General features: G+C 41.7%; 1 protein-coding gene across 2 annotated transcripts in view; it reads left to right on the plus strand.

Annotated features, from left to right (window-relative positions):
• The window catches only part of LOC143792914 (uncharacterized), a 249,204-nt gene that overhangs the window by 221,175 nt on the left and 6,354 nt on the right, over positions 1–21,675 (plus strand). For both annotated transcript variants that reach the window (XM_077279376.1, XM_077279377.1), the window contains exons 16-19: positions 1,141–1,192; positions 2,741–2,852; positions 4,352–4,435; positions 4,753–4,876. In XM_077279376.1, the coding sequence (XP_077135491.1) occupies positions 1,141–1,192; positions 2,741–2,852; positions 4,352–4,435; positions 4,753–4,876 (372 nt within the window). The remainder of the gene's footprint in view (positions 1–1,140; positions 1,193–2,740; positions 2,853–4,351; positions 4,436–4,752; positions 4,877–21,675) is intronic.

Raw genomic sequence — 21,675 nt, forward strand, 5'->3', positions numbered from 1 at the left:
GCGTTGAAAAACTGCATCTGCTGCCCACGTTGTGCGAATTTTCACACCGTCCATCGGTACGTCGTGCCGACGCTTAGCGACGGCCAAGTGCCGACAGAAGTGTGAAAGAAGCCTAAGTGGGAGAACTTGTACAATTGGTGGCTGACTGAATACTTTTTTCCTTACTGTAAATAGTTTGAGTTGGTGAAATCCTGCAGATTCCCCTTTAGTTGGCCATGCTCATTAGATTTAGATAAGTGTCCACTGAAAGATCACAACTCCTCCATATACAGGAATGCTTAGTTTGGCCAAGCAAAAGACAACTGTTGCCAGACTCCTCTGGCAGCAGCTTGTTTCTATTCCGAACAAAAGAGATCGGAAGTTGGAAATCTGAAGGCCAGATTCTTCTCTTCCCTAATATCATCTGTTGGGGGAGAGTCAGTAGGCCCCCATACACATTCAGGCTCGGACTGGCCCATAGGGGAACAGGGGAATCCCCCGGTGGGCCCCTGTGCAGACATGTACTTGGCATAATTCACATGATTTACTCTATACAGAAAAAACAGCATCTCATAATTGATTAACCAAATTACCTAGTTTATTATTATATAGATATATAGGTAAATTTGTGAATGAGGGTAGTGTAATATTTGCAGATGAAAAGTTGTCCCCCCAAGGTCATTGTTACTGGTGGGCCCTTGGCACCCAAGTCCGACACTGTACACATTGGATTGTTTGCCCGAGATTAGCAGGTTCGGATTATTTGTATAACGTGTATGGGGCCTTCAGTTTGCAGGGGATGGAAGCATGGACCGGGATAGCCCGGACAGGTGTGTAACAATTCTGCAGGACCCATGAAGTAAAGCTGATTGACTGGTTCCTGCTGCTGTTTGACAGACTCAATTCTGTCAGATGGGAATCCCAAAAGATGGTTCCCTAATATTACTTATGGTGAAATGGTTTTCAACTCCTTTGAAAACATTCATTTTGTACATCACTTACCTGGTGCTGAGCAGAAAGACAAACCACACCGTTTAGTAAAGTGATTTATCTTTTTGCGTTACCTTGATACAGAGACAATTTTTCATAGTATCATACTGTCATTGAATGAATATTATTCTGGAGTTGTGGATCACTAATGACCTTCCTTTGCCATCACAGGTCTCCAGTTCTGAAACCATTTTTCTTCCTGTACCCCAGGAAATATGTGAATGTGAGTGTATTTGAGTATTACTTATCTAATATTTATTGAATGAAAATGCATAGCAGCTGGAAATATGAGAATAAGTTACACAGGAAAAAAGAGGAAAAAGGATCCATGTGGCTATTTTTGATAAAAAAAGGTTCTGATCTTTATTTGCAAATTGCCTCTTCAGAGAAAAAGAGGACTTAACTCTATAGCGCCACCTGTTGGAAGTAGCGATCCTACAAGTCACAATCAACCCTTTAACGAGTCTTGCAATATGACTTAGGATAAAAGCCAAATCAGTATCTCAGTTTGCAGTCACGGTGTTTCGGGCTGTTGGCCCTCGTCAGTGCGAAGCATGAGAACTAATTTGGCTAGGTGAGAGGCTCTGGACTGGGGTCTAAGGGACAACGTTTCTCCTTATGGAGAGTGACATACCAGATCTGGCTTGTCAAGGTAAGGAGGCTTATTCGCCGTGCAATGCTCATCTGAGAAATTTAATATGCAAATTGCCTCTTCAGAGAAAAAGAGGACTTGAACTCTATAACGCCTCCTATTGGGAAGTAGCGATCCTACAAGTCACAATCAACCCTTTAATGAGTCTTGCAATATGACTTAGGATAAGAGCCAAATCAGTATCTCAGTTCGCAGACACGGTGTTTCAGGCTCGTGGCCCTCGTTCCCAGAGGAGCATTGCACAGCGAATAAGCCTCCTTACCTTGAAAAGCCAGAGCTGCTATGTCACTCTCCACAAGGAGAAGCCAAACCCCTTAGATTTTTAAAGTGGATTGTCCAGACTACTAAAAGATAGTGCCCATGCTGACATGTTTCTGGCCGAAGCCCTTAGTCATAGAATATGCGTTAGTACCCATTGTATCTTTTAATTGCTTTTTACATCGTGCAAAATAAAGATCAGAACTTTTTATCAAAAATAGCCATATGGATCTTTTTTCCTGTGAATTTTCCGGTGGTTAACAGACTTGGACCCAAGCTATACCAGTGAGGAGAAACATCCATGCATTACACAGTGAGGCTTATTTCCACTCTTGTTATGTTTTTTCCTTTTAAGAGAACAAGTTAGTTTATCGAAATGAATATTAACTAAGTGATCAATCGGGCATTCGTTATTTTCCAAGTAGATCTACTTTTATAAAGTCCTTTACCTGCACATTCAGCAGTTGGATTACATTTCCCAATGTTCAACTATATGTTGTGAATGATCCCGTTGATCTTTCCCTCCTCACAGCTATTTTATTCATTGTAGAGTTTGTGCACAAATGTGTTTGTTTGAAATTTAGGTTTTGGTTTCCAAGGAAAACTTTTTGGCAGCCAAAAAATCTGGGACCCAGCACACAGGACTAATGGAAATAGCAATGCTCATGTTTGGCATATTCCTTTACTATTTTTGGACATGATTGACCTTTTTGCAGCACAAGTGATGGGACCGATTCTTCCTATAGGTGGAATGTCTCCCCATCAGACATTTGTGTCAGAATACGCCTTTAGGTCTTAGATCTATATAATCAGCTATGGAATGTCTTCATTTGCTGTCTTTTTGTTTTTATATGTGTTCAGATTGATATTTTCATGGATGGAAAACATATAGAAAAATTTGTGGATGATCATTCTTTCACTGTGGATGAATACATATCGGCCGTGGAGCCTGTAACACCAGAAGTGCCCAAAGGTATTGAGACAATAGATTTTTAAACATCTTGTTTTACTTTGATTAATTTCAGATGAATCCAAGGTACAACAAAGGCTAGAGTCTGCAAGAATGGGAGCTGCTCCTATTGTGTCTCCCAGAGGGGAGAACCCCCCATCCCCTGTATGATACACGGTACTTATGGCATAACTGGGAATTTTGGTAGAATGTTGTCTTTAGAAGACAAACTCTTCAACGGGAATCTGCAACCAAGCAGATCCCCTATGAAGGTGTATTCCCATCACAGTAAGTGATGGCATAACATTAGAATATGGCATCACTTTGAGTGCTTTGGTTGAGGGGGATCCAAACCTTTTTTGATATAGTAGCAGCTTTGCTTCAGCGCTAGGTCCACTTCTGTTTTTTCAGGGCAAAGTTCCTGGGCCACCTGCTGAAGCACTGTTTGTTTCATTTTGCTGCACAGCCAGGTATCTGAGTGTGCCGCTGTGCAGGAAAAACCTACTGGAACACACATGTCCTTTTCATTCTCGTGATTGGTGGAGGTCTCAATTGTTATATCCCTAGAAATCCTTGATTTTCACATTTCGAATTTAGAGGTGCTGTCATGGCGTCTATCAGCCACTTGGCTAGTATCATGTTAGCCCAGCAGTTATACTGATATCTGGTATACTAATGATGGCTACCATGTCAACAGTGCTTCTTACCTCTTCATATGGAAGTGAGAAACGCTGTAAAACTCCTTCTGGACAGGACTTTTTAATGTTTTTGCTTTTTTTTCCCCTTACCATTCTTTCAAGAGCAAAATCTTTTTTCTAAATTTTTCAACATAGCCTTATGAGGTCTGTTTCAATGACACAATTAATTTCATCATAGTGTAAAATGTAGTGAAAAAAACAGTAAAGAAAAATTTCATGTGCTGTGAAGTGATGATAAAAAAAACAAAAACTCAATTCCATAATTGTTTTTACTGTATTCGTTGTGGTGCAAAAATGAACTGGCAACATAATTATCAAGGTTAGTAAGATTAGGCATTACCAGACTTGCATAGATTTTCCCCTTATTTAAAGGGAACCTGTCAGCAGGAATTTGCTAAGTAATCTACAGACACTGTCAGATTGCAGCAGTTATACTGACTAAAATGTAATCAGTGTTGGAAGTTTTCGGTTAATGGTATGCCCGTGCTCCTGGGCGGGACTGTAGGCTGAGTCTTATCTTCCTGCTCTAAGCCAGAGAAACCAAGGAAAGAAATGTGAAGACTGTTCCAGCACCTTTCCGATTAAAAATCCTTTATTGATCCATATCCTTAAAAATCATCCCTGCACAGAAGGGAATGTGAACAGCGACAAAAACCTGCTAATAGCTACGCGTTTCGATCTAAAAGATCTTCATCATCAGCCATTAGGTCAGGAGGCACCATAAGTAGCACACATCTATTTTATTGATTGTTATAGATGCTAATGTTTGTAATTACGCAGTAAAGCTCACATCTGCTCTTTGGTCTTATCGGCTTATTTCTTCAGACTTGCCAAGTGGTCCTTATTCATATCGTTTAGAGGAACTGGCTTATACCAGAAGTGGGGACAAGGGAAACATTGCTAATATAGGTAATTATACTTCACTAGTTGCAATATTTATGGTTTCTGCCGCTCTATTGGTATGGCAGTATTCACACTCATATGTAATATTTTTGTACTTCACGTATTCTGTGTAATGCATTTGGTGTGTTGTATTGCACAATTTCAGTTTTTTGGCTCAGTTGGGACCATCCAGTTGCTAGACGTACCAAAAGGTGTTGAATATAATCCAATGAATCCATATGGTTCATCTCTGAAGTACCTCCAGGCTCCCTAAATAAAAGCTGACTCTACTATCTCCTGCCGTTCATTTGTAGTGAGAGGGCTGTCTTATTTTTGTAATGTAGGTGTTGTGGCTCGTCACCCATTGTATTACCCTTACCTTAAAAGAGCACTCACATCAGAAGTTGTAGAAGAATACTTCCAGCATCTACTACAAAGAGACAGGTCTGATGAGCATCTTGTGGACAGGTATGTACCTCTACTGAGTAGTGTATTGGGGCACGGATTCCTTAGTGATGCTTATAGTAACTTTCTGCCCCCCTGGCTACATTTTAATGTAGTAATATTAATGCTATGTTCAGTTTTCTGTAATTGCCATTTGCTCCCGATTAAACAATATAACTGGACAGCTCTTCTGCTTTTTTGCTGATTGTTTGGATCTGTTTTTGTTGTTTGTTCTTGTTTTTTAATGGTGTCATATTTTTTGTGCATATTGATTGCTGCAGATTTTATCAGCCATATATAATACATAATATATAATACAATGGCAATTTATTCCATTTCTTAGATTTTGCCAGATGAAATGGAAACTTATTTATCAAAGATATTAAAAGGCTATCTGAGGTGCTATTATCCACTCCATCCATCACCTTGCAAGGATTGTACTGTTTTCAATCCTGGTGAATAATCTAGAGCTCATGTTTCACTATTTATGCCTGAAAATCTATAAATATGCAGAGAATAACTTTTCCTCCTTTATAGAATAGACAAAAATGATAAAAATTGCATTATCCTGGAAGCAAGTATGAAAGTGCAGGCTCAGGTTTGTGACCCAAAGGCGATAGATTGATGCATTGCTCACATAACCTTGTGCAAAATCAGCCATGGAATAAGGATGATAAATGAAAACATAATAGGACTTTCATAAGTCAGTAGTAAGAAAATGATTCTGAAATGTCTCACTTGACTCTTATGTTGTAATGTTATTCAATTTCAGCAATTAAAGTTTTTTTTTTGTATTTGGGGCTAAATTAGATTTTTTTTTACAATTAGGTTGTAAACATTTTTGCACTATTTGCTTTCTATAGCTTTTGTGTTGCACTTGACATGGGCATACTGTGAAAGAGAGGGACCAGAAGATTGCTGGTTTCACACACTCCAGCACTGGTTAGAAGTGCTTCACCATCGTACAAGGGTTACCATATATACTCGAGTATAAGCCAAGATTTCCAGACCATTTTTTTTAGGCTGAAAGTGCCCCTCTCAGCTTATACTCGAGTCTTTGTCCCAGGGGGTCGGAGGGGGAGCAGCAGGAGTGGCAGCTGTCACATCATACTCACCTGCTCCCGGCGCGGTCTCTGCACGTCCCTGCTTCTTAGATGGTCTCTGGCGCCTACAGCTCTTCCTGTGTTCAGTGGTCACGTGGTACCGCTCATTAAAGTAATGAATATGGACACGACTCCTATCCCATAGGCATGGAGCGCATGTTTATTACTTTAATGAGCGGTACCGTGTGACCGCTGAACACAGGAACAAGCTGCTGGAGACAATCGGAGAAGCAGAGACCGTGCCAGGAGGGGGTGAGTATGACGGGGGAGGGTGAGCCATGCGATATTTACCTGTCCCCATTCCACCGACTGGCTCTGTCTTCTGCGTTCTCTGGCTGTGATGTTCAGGTCGGCGCGATGATGTGTTTAGTGCGTGCCCTCTGCCTGAACAGTCACTGCAGAGACCCAGAAGACACAGCGGTGCGTGACAGTGGATTGGGGACAGGTGAATATTGCAAGTGCCAGGGGCCTGAGCCAGCAGTGACTCCGGCACCTGGCCCCCATAGCGCGCCGGTGTCCCCACCTGCTCAGGACACCGGCACCTGGCACCCAACGACAAGAGGTGAGTATGTCATATTTTTTTCTAATCACAGCAGCAAAATATGGGGCATATTATTCTATGGAACATCTTATGGGGCCATCAATCTTTATGGAGCAACATATGGGGCATACTATTCTATGGAGCATCTTATGGGGCCATCAACCTTAATGGAGCATTATATGGGACATATTTTAATATGGAGCATCTTATGGGGTCATCATTAACCTTTGTGCAACATTATATGGGGCATATTTTAATATGGAGCATCTTATGAGTCCATCATTAACCTTTTATGCAGCATTATAAGGGGCATATCTTAATATGGAGCATCTTATGGGGCCATCATTAACTTTTGTGCAGCATTATATGGGGCATATTTTTGTGTGGAGCATCTTATGGGGCCCATCATGAACTGTGTGGAGCATTATATGGGGCTCCTGATTCAATATGGATATTCAAAAACAGTTAACCTACTGATGTCTCAATTAATTTTACTTTTATTGGTATCTATTTTTATTTTTTACATTTACCAATAGCTGCTGCATTTCCCACCCAAGGCTTATACTCGAGTCAATAAGTTTTCCCATTTTTTTTTTTAGTTGCAAAATTAGGGGTTTCTGCTTATACTCGGGTCGGCTTATACTCGAGTATATACGGTGATCTGTTCAGTTGAAGCTCCTGGAGCTTTCCTATCTGGATTGTCTTAGCTGTTCAGTGTTGGCCACTCCTCTGCTATATATGCTTGCCTCTGGCACTTAGGAATTGGCGTTAGAGGTGAAGTTGTAGTTGGCGTTTGGAGATTTGTTCAGGGGATTGTTACTTGGAGTTTTGTCTGTGTGCACATCCTCATCCTCTCCTATTTGGTTTCTCTTTCCTCTAACTCCCCTGTGTTTCACTCTGTTGTTTGGTGAGTCTATTTTGTATGATTGTTATTTTCATTTATCCCTGTCTGTCTTTCCTTATTTGTCTGGTTAGTGTTATCCTATTCACTTTGGCTTCCCACCTCCTTTAGTGTGGGAGGGAACAGATAATGGTATATGTAGGAGCATAGCAATGCCTCTCCACCTTCAGGAATAACCTGGGGGGGGGCAGTGATAGACTAGGGTACCCCAAATTCTAGGGACATGGTTAGCATCCACAAGTCCCAACTCACTGCATGACAATACTGTTTATTGATGGTGACAGCATGAGTTAACTGAGAATCCACACCTAGCAACTACAACTACTTTCCCCAGCGCATACTTCAGCATTTCCACCCTGTATTCTACAGCAATCCATGTATATTGTGGGACTGACACGTTGCTAAACTTTTGGGATTGTCTTACAATACAATTTAAACTTTTTCTTCCATTGGAGTACTGAGTACCTTTTTATTATTTTAAGTGAGAGTCTGTCAATCAGCATAGTGAAAGACCAGGGCCTGGTATAAAAAGAGCAGTCTGCTACATATAACAGCTTCATCCTCTACAATAAATCTCAAAGAATGTTTACTTTCCTCCAGGACCTGGAGAAAATTGTTGAGTGTCTCCTATTTCACTCAAGGGCACAAGAGACATTCTCCGAGTTTGAGGATGTACAGAGTGGGAGGGACGATTTGTCTCGTCCCTCCCACTCCCAACCAAAACCTTCCCCCCCAAAAAAAGATGCCAGGTTTGTAGTAAACATGGTAGAAGGAGCGATTCCCGGTATTATTGACCCATGTGCCCATCACAACAAGGCTTTTGTGTCACCCCCTGTTTTGAGAAATACCACACAACTTCCCATTTTTATTTAAATTGCCATGAATGGCACCAAATTGTGTGGTAGGGTCTTTCTTTTGATAATTTGTTATATTTTCTGTTTAGAAACAGCTATAGCTATATAGCCAATGTAGCTACACTGGGGCCTGGAAGTGGAGAGGACCCTTGCAGGGCGGTAATGCTGAGGTCAATCTGGCCTTTTGCTTGGAGCCTGAGGCCCCGGAAGGGCCCCCTGTCCACATTGCCCTCATCATATGCGACAGGCAGGGAGCGATCCCTGCAGCTCCACTGCCTATAGGAGAAAATGGCAGTGGAGCTGCAGGAATTCGTCCTCTGCTTCCTGCCTGGCGCTTTGTCTCTAACACAGGTGTGTCAGACAGAAAGTTGCCAACGACGAAGAAATAAGCAGCAATGCCTCGGGGGAACGGATGGAGAGGTGAGTTTGGGTGTTTTTTTTGGCATTTTTTCAATACACTGGGGAGAGGACATTGAGGGGGATGGGATGTGTAGGAGAGGACAATGACGGGATATGTAAAAGTGGGCAAATGTAGGATATGTAGGAGAGGGCAATGATGGCTTGTGGGGGCAAGGACAATGGTGGGATGTGAGGGTGAGGACAATGATGGAATGTGTGGAAGAAGACAATGATGGAATGTGTGGGAGAGGACATTGATGGGATGCAGAGGAGAGTGGGACAGGAGAGCGTAAGGTTCATAGGACACTAAGGCTTTGTGCACACGTTTAAGATTTGCAGTAGAAAATTCTGCTGGAAATCCTAAGGTGTTGGCAAGAAGAACGTTGCGTAAAATACATTTTATGCAACTTTTTTTACTTGCTTTTGTTGCATATTTTCCCCCATTCATTAGGGTGAAACACGCTGCAAGAATTTACATTATGCAGATTTTAATCTGCTGCAAATCTGAAAGGAAAAAATAAGCAACATGTGCATGAGACTTCAGTGATCCCATGCACTTTTCTTGTACTGTAAAATTTTCCATATTTTCTGCAAAAAAAACAGAGCGTGTGCACATAGCCTATTGGGCTGCAGAAATTATAGAGTCAATGAAGGGCACAGTGCTGCTTATCACTTTATATTTTGATTGGTGTGTGGCTAATAGCATACAATTGGTGGGGTACATACAGTGGGGCAAAAAAGTATTTAGTCAGTCAGCAATAGTGCAAGTTCCACCACTTAAAAAGATGAGAGGCGTCTGTAATTTACATCATAGGTAGACCTCAACTATGGGAGACAAACTGAGAAAAAAAAATCCAGAAAATCACATTGTCTGTTTTTTTATCATTTTATTTGCATATTATGGTGGAAAATAAGTATTTGGTCAGAAACAAACAATCAAGATTTCTGGCTCTCACAGACCTGTAACTTCTTCTTTAAGAGTCTCCTCTTTCCTCCACTCATTACCTGTAGTAATGGCACCTGTTTAAACTTGTTATCAGTATAAAAAGACACCTGTGCACACCCTCAAACAGTCTGACTCCAAACTCCACTATGGTGAAGACCAAAGAGCTGTCAAAGGACACCAGAAACAAAATTGTAGCCCTGCACCAGGCTGGGAAGACTGAATCTGCAATAGCCAACCAGCTTGGAGTGAAGAAATCAACAGTGGGAGCAATAATTAGAAAATGGAAGACATTCAAGACCACTGATAATCTCCCTCGATCTGGGGCTCCACGCAAAATCCCACCCCGTGGGGTCAGAATGATCACAAGAACGGTGAGCAAAAATCCCAGAACCACGCGGGGGGACCTAGTGAATGAACTGCAGAGAGCTGGGACCAATGTAACAAGGCCTACCATAAGTAACACACTACGCCACCATGGACAGATCCTGCAGTGCCAGACGTGTCCCACTGCTTAAGCCAGTACATGTCCGGGCCCGTCTGAAGTTTGCTAGAGAGCATTTGGATGATCCAGAGGAGTTTTGGGAGAATGTCCTATGGTCTGATGAAACCAAACTGGAACTGTTTGGTAGAAACACAACTTGTCGTGTTTGGAGGAAAAAGAATACTGAGTTGCATCCATCAAGCACCATACCTACTGTAAAGCATGGTGGTGGAAACATCATGCTTTGGGGCTGTTTCTATGCAAAGGGGCCAGGACGACTGATCCGGGTGCATGAAAGAATGAATGGGGCCATGTATCGTGAGATTTTGAGTGCAAGCCTCCTTCCATCAGCAAGGGCATTGAAGATGAAACATGGCTGGGTCTTTCAACATGACAATGATCCAAAGCACACCGCCAGGGCAACAAAAGAGTGGCTTCGTAAGAAGCATTTCAAGGTCCTGGAGTGGCCTAGCCAGTCTCCAGATCTCAACCCTATAGAAAACCTTTGGAGGGAGTTGAAAGTCCGTGTTGCCAAGCGAAAAGCCAAAAACATCACTGCTCTAGAGGAGATCTGCATGGAGGAATGGGCCAACATACCAACAACAGTGTGTGGCAACCTTGTGAAGACTTACAGAAAACGTTTGACCTCTGTCATTGCCAACAAAGGATATATTACAAAGTATTGAGATGAAATTTTGTTTCTGACCAAATACTTATTTTCCACCATAATATGCAAATAAAATGATAAAAAAAACAGACAATGTGATTTTCTGGATTTTTTTTTCTCAGTTTGTCTCCCATAGTTGAGATCTACCTATGATGTAAATTACAGACGCCTCTCATCTTTTTAAGTGGTGGAACTTGCACTATTGCTGACTGACTAAATACTTTTTTGCCCCACTGTATCTGTAGTCAGGGGCGCACTGTGGTGGAGACACGTATATATATAAACAATGTATGTGACCTTGTTATTTTCAGGGCTTTTGTGATTATCATGACGAGACTTGGCTGGGAGATGTCTACATGAGGGTTTGACCAGATGAAGAAGCAGCAGAAAGTAATCAAATGAGACGGCAGCTGTAAGTTCCTGGATGTAAATATTATTGTATATCTGTTCTGTATGACTTGGAGTGATAATGTTATTTGTAAAATCCCTTAGGTTGCATTCTCACATTCATGTGATATGTCTGTGTGATGCCAGATTTTTTTTATCAAACAGCACATGGACTCAGAGTTTTATAGATCCATTCACACAGCTCTGAAAATCATAGCTCTGAGAATGAGATCCATGGTGGTCAGAGAATGTCTTGTCCTGATACGAGGATCAGAAAAGGACATGCTCAATGCATCTGTAAAATCGGGCACTGCACTTGGGGACACTTTCAAAGTTTTCCCAATTTTTCGGACTGACTGACCTTCATTTCTTAAAGTAATGATGGCCACTTGTTTTTCTTTACTTAGCTGCTTTTTTCTTGCCATAATACAAATTCTAACAATCTATACAATAGGACCATCAGCTGTGTATCCACTAGAGTTCTGGTCAACACAACTGATGGTCCCAACCCCATTTATAAGGCAAGAAATCCCACTTATTAAACCTGACAGGGCACACCTGTGAAGTGAAGACCGTTCCCGGTGACTACCTCTTGAAGCTCATCAAGAGAATGCCAAGAGTGTGCAAAGCAGTCATCAAATCAAAAGGTGGCTACTTTGAAGAACCTAGAATATAAGACATTCTTAGTTGTTTCACACTTTTTTGTTAAGTATATAATTCCACATGTGTTAATCCATAGTTTTGATGCCTTCAGTGTGAATGTACAATTTTCATAGTCATGAAAATACAGAAAAATCTTTAAATGAGAAGGTGTGTCCAAACTTTTGGTCTGTACTGTGTGTATATATATATATATATATATATATATATATATATACATATATATATATATATACTGTATATATATATATATATATATATATATATATATATATATATATATATATATATATATATATATATATTCAAAGAAAAGAGGCTTTTTTTGGTGGAATTTTGTAGTACACAACAAAAAAGTGATAACACATCCGAAACGTTGCCACGCCGTTCAGGCATTAAAGTCCACTTTTTTTCATTTCTTTTGTGCTGCTCTTTTCTTTGAATTTATTATTGGTGATCATTGGATTGCTGGTCAGAAGAGCTCTGCATGTTTTGTAAGGTAGTACTTGATGCTGTTCCAATTTTTTTCATATACTGTACATATATAATATATATATATATATATATATATATATATATATATGATATATATATATATATGTGTGTGTGTGTGTGTGTGTGTGGCTATATACATATATCTGTAGCTTTGTCGCCAAAGAAGGAGGGAGGCCCCAGACATATTTCTTGAACAGTTGCCCCAAGCTGTCAGTGTCCGCCCCTGTTCACATGACTTATAGCTTTAGTGTGTGACAGCAGACAAATATGAAAAAACTTTATACATTTGGTATTGCTGTAATTGTACCGACTCGAAGAATAAAGTCATTCAATACTGATACCGCACGAGGAACAGTGTAAAAAATAAATAAAATGAATTATTCACCTGCTATTAATTTTTTCATTCTGCCTCCCAAAGATCGCAGTAAAGCTTGGCTGACATTCATCCTGCGCTCTGCCCTGAGAGCTTACACTGGGGTTTCTGTGTAAATCTCTGAAATGCGTGATTCAGACACAACCCCCGACAGAAGATTCCCTATAATGAGGCAGATGAATACTGTGGACGCTGCTGCCTCATTAGTGAATGGATCCCTCAGGGGTTTCATCCAAATCACGTATTTTGTAGATTTAGATGGAAACACTGATGTAAGTGCCTAGTATATAGCACAAGATAAATGTGATCTAAAATGTTGTATACTACAAAATTCCACCAAAAAAGCCTCTACTCAACCCACAAAAACAAATCCTTCCACCAAAAGAAATCCAGTGAAATCTGCTGTCCCAAATCCAATGTCCTCTCCTGAGTAGTGATGAGCGAGTATACTTGTTGCTCTGGTGTCCTCCGAGTATTTTGGCGTGCTCTGAGATTTAGCTTTCGTCGCCTGTCTCCATGATTTGCAACTGCTAGACAGTCTGAATACATGTGGGGGTTGCCTGTTTGTAGAGGGAATTCCCATAGGTATTCAGCCTGTCTAGCAGTCGCAAATTATGCAGCTGAGGCGACGAAAACGAAATCTCCGAGCATGCCAAAATACTCGAAGGACACCCGAGCATGCTCGGGAAAACCCGAGCAACTAGTATACTTGCTCATCACTACTCCTGAGCCCCAGAGTGTGCCTAATCCGCACAATAATGAAGAGAGCTGGGTGCTATAATGGCATTCATTGCTAGCAAAATCATCACTACATCTGTATATGAATTCCCAGAGAGGTGTAATTTCCAAAATGGGGGTCAATTGAGGGGGAATTCTGCTCTTTTGGCACTTAGGGGTTGTGTATATAGGGTCTGAAAACTATTTTATGATAATTTGTTATCCAAGAGTCAAATGGAGCTCCTACCCTCCTGAGTCTCGCAGTGTGGCCGAACAGTACAGCCATATATGGGTTGTTGCCACATTCACAAAAAAATGTGTAACAAATTTTGTGGTAATTTTTACCTATTTCCTATTATGAAAATGTACAATCTGGGACTAAAACATTATATTGGTAAAACTATGTATTTTTTTCTTCTCTGTTCAATGGTATAATATTTTTGGAAATACATGTGCTGTCCATATGCTGATTGTACCCCTATATGATTTCATTAAGAGGTGTAGTTTGTAAAATGGGGTCATTTATGGGGCGGTACTGCTGTCCTGACACCTGAGGGTCTCTGCCAAAGTGACATGGCACTTGCAAATCATTCCAGCAAAATCTGTACTCCAATCTAGCTCTCCTTTTCTCCTTTCATTCTGAGCTTTGCACTGTGCCTAAAAAGTAGTTTTTCACCACACATTGGGCACTTTTATACTCAGCAGACATTGTGTAACAAATTTTGTGGTCCATTTTCTCCTTTTGGCTCTTTTGAAAATGAAAAACTTGGGGCTAAAACAACATTTTAACGCAAGAAATGTACCATATATACTCGAGTATAAGCCAAGATTTTCAGTCCATTTTTTTAGGCTGAAAATCCAATGGTCTCCAGGCGCCGGCAGCTCTTCCAGCTTTGAACGGTCACATGGTACCGCTCATTACAGTAATGATTATGGACGCGACTCCACTCCCATAGGGGTGGAGCTGAATATTCATTACTGTAATAAGCGGTACCGGTGACCGCTCAAAGCTGGCAGAGCTGCCGCGCCCAAAGAGTCCATCAGAGAAGCTCCCAGGGACCGCGCCAGGAGCAGGTGAGTATAATCGGGAGGGGGAGCACGGAGATATTCACCTGTCCTCGTTCCACCGCCGGGCGCCATCTTCCGCGTCATCTGCCGCGGACGCTCAGGTCAGAGGGCGCGATGACGTGGTTAGTGCGCGCCCTCTGCCTGAGCGTCAGTGCAGAGGACGGGGAAGACACAGCGGCGCCCGGCAGTGTAACAGGGAAAGGTGACTATAGGAAGTGCCGGGGGCCTGAGCGATGAGAGGAGAGTATGTAATTTTTGGGTGTTTTTAATCGCAGTAACAGCATATGGGGCATAATAGTTTATGGAGCATCTTATGGGGCCATAATCAGCATTTGTGGAGCATTGTATGGGGCAAATGTCAGCATGGAGCATCCTATGGGGCCATAATCAGCATTTGTGCAGCATTATATGGGGCAAATGTCTGTATGGAGCATCTTATGGGGCCATAATCAGCATTTGTGCAGCATTATATGGGGCAAATGTGTCTGGAGCATCTTATGGGACCATAATCAGCATTTGTGCAGCATTATATGGGGCAAATGTCTGTATGGAGCATCTTATGGGGTCATAATCAACATTTGTGCAGCATTATATGGGGCATATTTTAATATGGAGCATCTTATGGGGCCCATCATAAACTTTATGGAGCATTATATGGGGCGTATTTTGAATTGAGCATCTTATGGGGCCCATTATGAACTGTATGGAGCATTATCTGGGGCTCCTAATTCAATATGGATATTCAAAAACACTTAACCTACTGATGTCTCAATTAATTTTACTTTTATTGGTATCTATTTTTATTTTTGATATTTACCGGTAGCTGCTGCATTTTCCACTCGAGTCATTAAGTTTTCCCAGTTTTTTGTGGCAAAATTAGGGGTCTCGGCTTATACTTGGGTCGGCTTATACTCGAGTATATACGGTAACTTTTCATTTACACAGCCCAATACTATACAATTAGGTAAAATACCTGCTGGTTTAAAATTATCACTGCACCACTATAGAGGTGTAGTTTCCAATGGGTCACTTGTGGGGGTTTCCATTGTTTAGGCACATCACGGCTCTTCACATGCAACATTGTGTCAACAATCTATTCCAGACCATTTTGCACTCCAAAAGTCAAATGGCTCTCCTTTCCTTCAGAGCCCTGCCATGTGCCCAAACAGTAGTTTTCAGCTACATATGGGGTACCTGCGTACTCAGGAGAAGTTGGACCACAAAATTTGTTGTGCAATTTCTGTTGTTACCCTTGTGAAAATGAAAAATTTGGGGACAAAACAATATTTCTGGGGAAAAAAAACGTCATTTTTAATTTTCACGGTCCAATGTTTTCAAATTCCGTGAAACACCTGTGGGTTCAAGATGCTCACCACACTTCTAGATAAATTCCTTAAGGGGTATGTTTTCCAAAATGGGGTCATTCATGGGGATTTTCACTGTTTAGACACATCAGGGGCTCGCCAAAAGCGACATGGCTTTTTCTCTCGATTCTAGACAATTTTGCATTAAAAAAGTCAAACTGTGCTCCTTCCCTTCCGAGCCCTGCCATTCTCCTAAACAGTAGTTTTCTCCCAAATATGGGGTATTAGCGTACTCAGGAAAAATTGCACAACAAATTGTGTGGTCCATTTTCTCCTGTTTCCCTTGTAAAATATAGGGTATAAGGGCATAAAAATTAAAATATTTTCACAAATGAACACAAATAATATCGAACAAAATGTACCACTAACAAAGTAAAATATGTCATGAAAAAACAATGTCAGAATCACTGGAATACTTTAGAGTGTTCCAGAGTTATTACCTCTTAAAGTGACACTGGTCAGATTTAAAAAATGAGGTTCGGTCATTAACCTACAAAGTGGCTAGGTCCTTAAGGGGTTAAACCCTCTAACATCCTGACAAAATGTTTGAAAAATGATGCAGATGTAAACATGTAGTAAATGTTATTTATTAATTATTTTGTACAGCATGACCAACTGGTTTAAGGATATAAAAATTGAAAGTTTGAAAATTGTTATATTTTCACAAATAAATGCAAAAAAAACCTTCCTATATTTACTACTAACAAAGTACAATGTGTCAGTTAAAACAGATATTATATAAATATGTTATTATTGTTTATTTATATAGCACCATTGATTCCATGGTGCTGTACATGAGAAGGGGTTACATACAAATTACAGATATCACTTACAGTAAGCAAACTAACAATTACAGACTGATACAGAGGGGCGAGGACCTTGCCCTTGCAGGCTTACATTCTACAGGATGGTGGGGAAAGAGACAATAGATTGAGGGTTGCAGGAGCTCCTGTGTGGGGAGGCGGTAGCTTTGGTAGTGGTGAGGAGGCAGCGGGGTCAGTGCAGGCTGTAGGCTTTCCTGAAGAGGTGGGTTTTCAGGTTCTGTCTGAAGGATCCGAATGTGGTTGATAGTCGGACGTGTTGGGGCAAAGAATTCCAGAGGATGGGGAATATTTGGGAGAAGTCTTGGAGGCGGTTGGGTGAGGAGCGAATAAGTGTGGAGGAGAGAAGGAGGTCTTGGGAGGACCGGAGATGACGTGAGGGAAGATATCGGGAGATTAGTTTAGAGATATATGGAGGAGAACGGCTATGGATGGCTTTGTAGGTTAGTATTAGTAATTTGAACTGGATACGCTGAGGGAATGGGAGCCAGTGAAGAGATTTGCAGAGGGGGGAAGCGGAGGTGTAGCGAGGAGAGAGATGAATAAGTCGGGCAGTAGAGTTAAGGATGGACTGGAGAGGTGCAAGGGTGTTAGCAGGGAGGCCACAGAAAAGGATGTTGCAGTAGTCAAGGCGGGAGATGATGAGGGCATGCACAAGCATTTTAGTAGATTGAGGGTTGAGGAAAGGACGGTTTCTGGAGATATTTTTGAGCTGGAGGCGACAGGAGGTGGAAAGAGCTTGGATGTGCGGTTTGAAGGACAGGGCAGAGTCAAGGGTTACTCCGAGACAGCGGACTTCCGGTACGGGGGAAAGCATGATGTCGTTAATTGTGATAGTTAGGTCAGGTAGGGAAGAACTATGAGATGGAGGAAAGATGATGAGTTTAGATTTATCCACTTCGAGTTGAGGAAGCGAGAGGAGAAGAAGGAGGATATGGATAATAGACACTCCGGTATTCTGGACAGCAGAGAGGTGACGTCTGGGCCAGAAAGGTCGATCTGAGTGTCATCAGCATAAAGGTGGTACTGGAATCCATGGGACTTTATGAGTTGTCCCAGGCCAAGTGTACAGATTGAGAAGAGTAGGGGTCCTAGAACAGAGACTTGGGGGACTCCAACAGAGAGAGGTTGGGATGAGGAGGTAGTGTGGGAGTGAGAGAAGTTGAATGTGCAGTTGGAAAGCTATGAGGAGATCCAGGATAGGGTGAGGTCTTTGATGCCAAAGGAGGAGAGGATCTGTAGTAGGAGGCAGTGGTCAACTGTGTCGAAAGCAGAGGACAGGTCTAGAAGGAGGAGTACAGAGTATTGTCCGTTAGCTTTGGCTGTAAGTAGGTCGTTAGTAATTTCGGTCAGGGATGTCTCAGTTGAGTGATGGGGCGGAAACCAGATTGTAGATTGTCAAAGAGCAAGTTAGATGAGAGGTGGGAGGAAAGTTCAGCGTGGACGTGCTGCTCCAGGAGTTTGGAAGCGAATGGGAGCAGCGATATTGGGCGATAGCTGGACAAAGCAGTTGGAACGAGGGTTGGCTTTTTAAGGATAGGGGTGATTGTGGCATGTTTGAAAGCAGATGGGAAGGTGCCAGAAGTTAGTGACAGGTTGAAGAGGTGGGTTAGGGATGGGTTAAGAGTGGTGGTGAGGTTGGGGAAGAGGTGGGATGGGATGGGGTCGAGCGCACAGGTGGTGAGGTGCGATTTGGAGAGGAGACAGTTAAGCCCCCCTTCAGTGATGTTGGATAGGGAGGTTATGGGGTTTGGGCATTGGTCTGGTATAGAAAGGGGTTGTGGTGGTTGAACAATGAAGACTTGCCTTGTTTGGTCGATCTTATTTTTAAAGTGTGTGGCAAAGTCCTGAGCAGAGATGAGGGAGGTTGGAGGGGGCAGTGGGGGGTGGAGGAGGGAGTTAAAGGTTTTGAATAACTGTTTGGGCTTGTAGGATAGGGAAGATAGGAGGGTTGTGAAGTAGGCCTGTTTAGCAGAGGTGAGAGCGGATTTAAAAGCGAGTGTTGCCTGTTTGAATGCAGGGAAGTCTTCTTGCGAATGTGTTTTCTTCTAATGCCGCTCTGCACCCTGGACACTTGCCGGAGCTTTTTAGTGGTGTTATTGTGCCAGGGTTGTCTATTGATCTGCTATGAATGAGAGGGGCAACCGTGTCAATAGCTGATGCGACAGTGGCATTGTAGAAAGCAGTGGCATTTTCTGTGTCGTGGAGTGAGGATATGGATGCCAGTGGTATGATAGAGTCAGAGAGTGTGTGGGTGTCTAGGTGTGCAAGGTTTCTGCGGGGGTGCGCATGTTGCCACATGAAGGGAGACTGGTCAGTTTTCTAATATTTGGCTTGGTCATTAAGGTCAAAATTAGCTCGGTCACTAAGGAGTTAAAAAGTTTTTCCACTATTTTTACCTTGATGGCATATTCTTAGGATAGGTTATCAATGTCTGATTGGCTGGGGCCCGGCACCCCGCCAATCAGCTGTTATCGATGGCTTCGGCCAGAAGTTCTTACTTGCGGAGCTAGCAGTCTACTTGTAGTGGCCGCTGCAGGGTACTGCCCATCTGCCTCCTATGCAAATCAATAGGAGGCGGATGTGCATTAACAAGCCCTGGCCACTACAAGTAGACAGCCAGCTCCACAAGTAAGTACTTCCGGCCGGTGGTCGACGCCACCGATGACAGCTGATCGGTGTGGGTGCCGTACCCCGGCTGATCAGACATTGATGACCCTACCCTAAGAATAAGCCATCAATGTAAAAGTATTAAATGTTTACATACAAAAATGATCCATCGAATATAAGCAAATAATCGGTCCGTGAAGCTCTAGGAGTGAGTCTGATTGTGCTCATTAGCATTCAGAGCTTCTTCTAGGCAAACGGAAAGAAAAACGTAGTTTCCTGCACTAGGCATGTATAAGGATATACAGATTAATCCTTTTTAACCCCTTCCGTACTAGGCCATTTTTCTTTTCTAGGCTCAACTCATTGGCATCAGACAGCTTTGTCAGTGACTATTTTATTTTTTAGCCTCTGCATTCCAAGAGCTACACATTTTTCATTTTGTGTACTTCAGACAAGTGAAGTCTTGTTTATAAAATACATTAGATGGTCTAGATATACCTGTCACCCTCTCCCTATAAAGAGTTGCAAACATCCTCTTCAGAGACGAAAAAGAACCTAGCGCCATCTATGAGCTGCAGCGATCCTAAAAGGCAATATTGACCCTTTAACGAGCCTTGCCTCATAACTAAGAATAGATTCCCAGGATGAGTATTAGGTGCAGAAATTCTGTAACTGTAGGTTACTTGCATTTTTTTCATTGTGGTTTTTTTTAAATACATTTTTATTGGGTTTGTGATAATGCGGTTTTTGTCTTTTTGATATAACAGGTTTTAAGTAAAGCATCCGTGTCTTTGATACATCCTGATTTGACAAAACTTTATTGGTTATGTGCTGAATACATATGCGTATGTTTTTTAGCCGTGTATTTCCTGCATCTAATGTAATTCTATGGGGAAAATCTTCACACAAAACTCAGCATACTCGCAAAAGAAACTGATATGTTGCAGATTTGAAACACGCAGCGCACGTCTGTTTAGGCAGCAGAATAAAAAAAGGCACAGTAGGCATGGGGGTTCTATAAATCCCATCCACTTTGCTGGTGCACTAAAATAAGCCAAACCAGAGCAGCATACATAACTTATAAGTCTCCTCACTTTGACCATGCAATGCCTGGTTTGTCACTCGCCACAAGGAGAAATGTTGCCACATAGACCTAAGAGAGAAAGGGACAATATTGGATATATGTTTTGCATTCGAGAAAAGAGAGTGAATTTGGATATGAGGCTTAGGTTATGTGCAGACGATGCTGATTTGTTGCGTTTCTGCAGCGGTTTTTTCTGCGCAGAAATGCAGCAAAAACGCAAAGGATTACTAAAGCAAGGTTAATCAATGACAATCCTGAATTGTTGTGCACTTGATGCGGAAACTTCCGTCCTTATTCGTAGCGTTTTATTTTCTGCAGCATGTCAATTCTTTTTGCGGATCTGCAGCGTTTTCCACCCATTGACTTCCATTGAGTCAGTCAAATAAATCTGCAGCAAAAATGCAGGAGTATAAAGGTTTGCGGATTGGTGCAGATTTGGTGCCAAAAACGTAGCAGAAAATGATGTCAGAAGGAGGAAGAGTGTGTGGGTGGAGAATCAGTATGCCCATCTTGGTTGAATCACATCAGCAATTGAGGTTGGACAAGGAAATTACATCACTTTTTTTTTTAAATACTATATCTTTATTTAGCTAGCAAATCCGCAAACAAATCTGCATGTAAATCCGCATAAATAAAAAGCATAAAATTCGCGCGGAATTTCCACTGCGTTTTCTGCCAAGAGATGCAGAAACTTCCGCAAGAAAATCCGCAACGTGCGCACATAGCCTTAGTGTGAGGATGGCTGAATCGGGCTACCTCTTGACAAATCCTGGAAGGCACAAAATGTCTTGAAGAACAGGAGGTAATCCAAGAGAGTGCCAGACTCTTTTTGATGCCTTTTTTTGGTGAGAGCAGATTATTTTGAATAGTTTTACTCATAGCATAGATTACCACAATCTCTGATCACTACGTACTTCATATTAAAATACCTACAGCATACCCTGAGCCCAACATTGCACACTTACAAGTATAAAAACATATTTAATTACTAAAATATTAGACCATACGAGAATTTATTAAAAGCAATTGACAGTGGAGGGAGACTGGTGCCTACCAACAAATAATTTGATGTCATACATTCCATACATTGTTAGTATTAATTCTATAGTTAAGACAGCACTTTTGATATAGAAAAACTGAATGCAATTGCTAATTCACCAATACAAACGCTGTTTGCGCAATAGTTCTAAGCAGTTGATGTGCATGGCGTCTACATTAATCAATACATTGGGCTCAGATTTATTCACTTTACTGTTACTGGGTTCACTATAAAATATTGCACCATATACAAATTACCTTGGATTTGGAAAGTTATATATGACACATGTCTCAAATGCTAAACATAATACAAA

The sequence above is a fragment of the Ranitomeya variabilis genome, chromosome 1 (assembly GCF_051348905.1).
Source record: "Ranitomeya variabilis isolate aRanVar5 chromosome 1, aRanVar5.hap1, whole genome shotgun sequence".
Taxonomy (NCBI): domain Eukaryota; kingdom Metazoa; phylum Chordata; class Amphibia; order Anura; family Dendrobatidae; genus Ranitomeya; species Ranitomeya variabilis.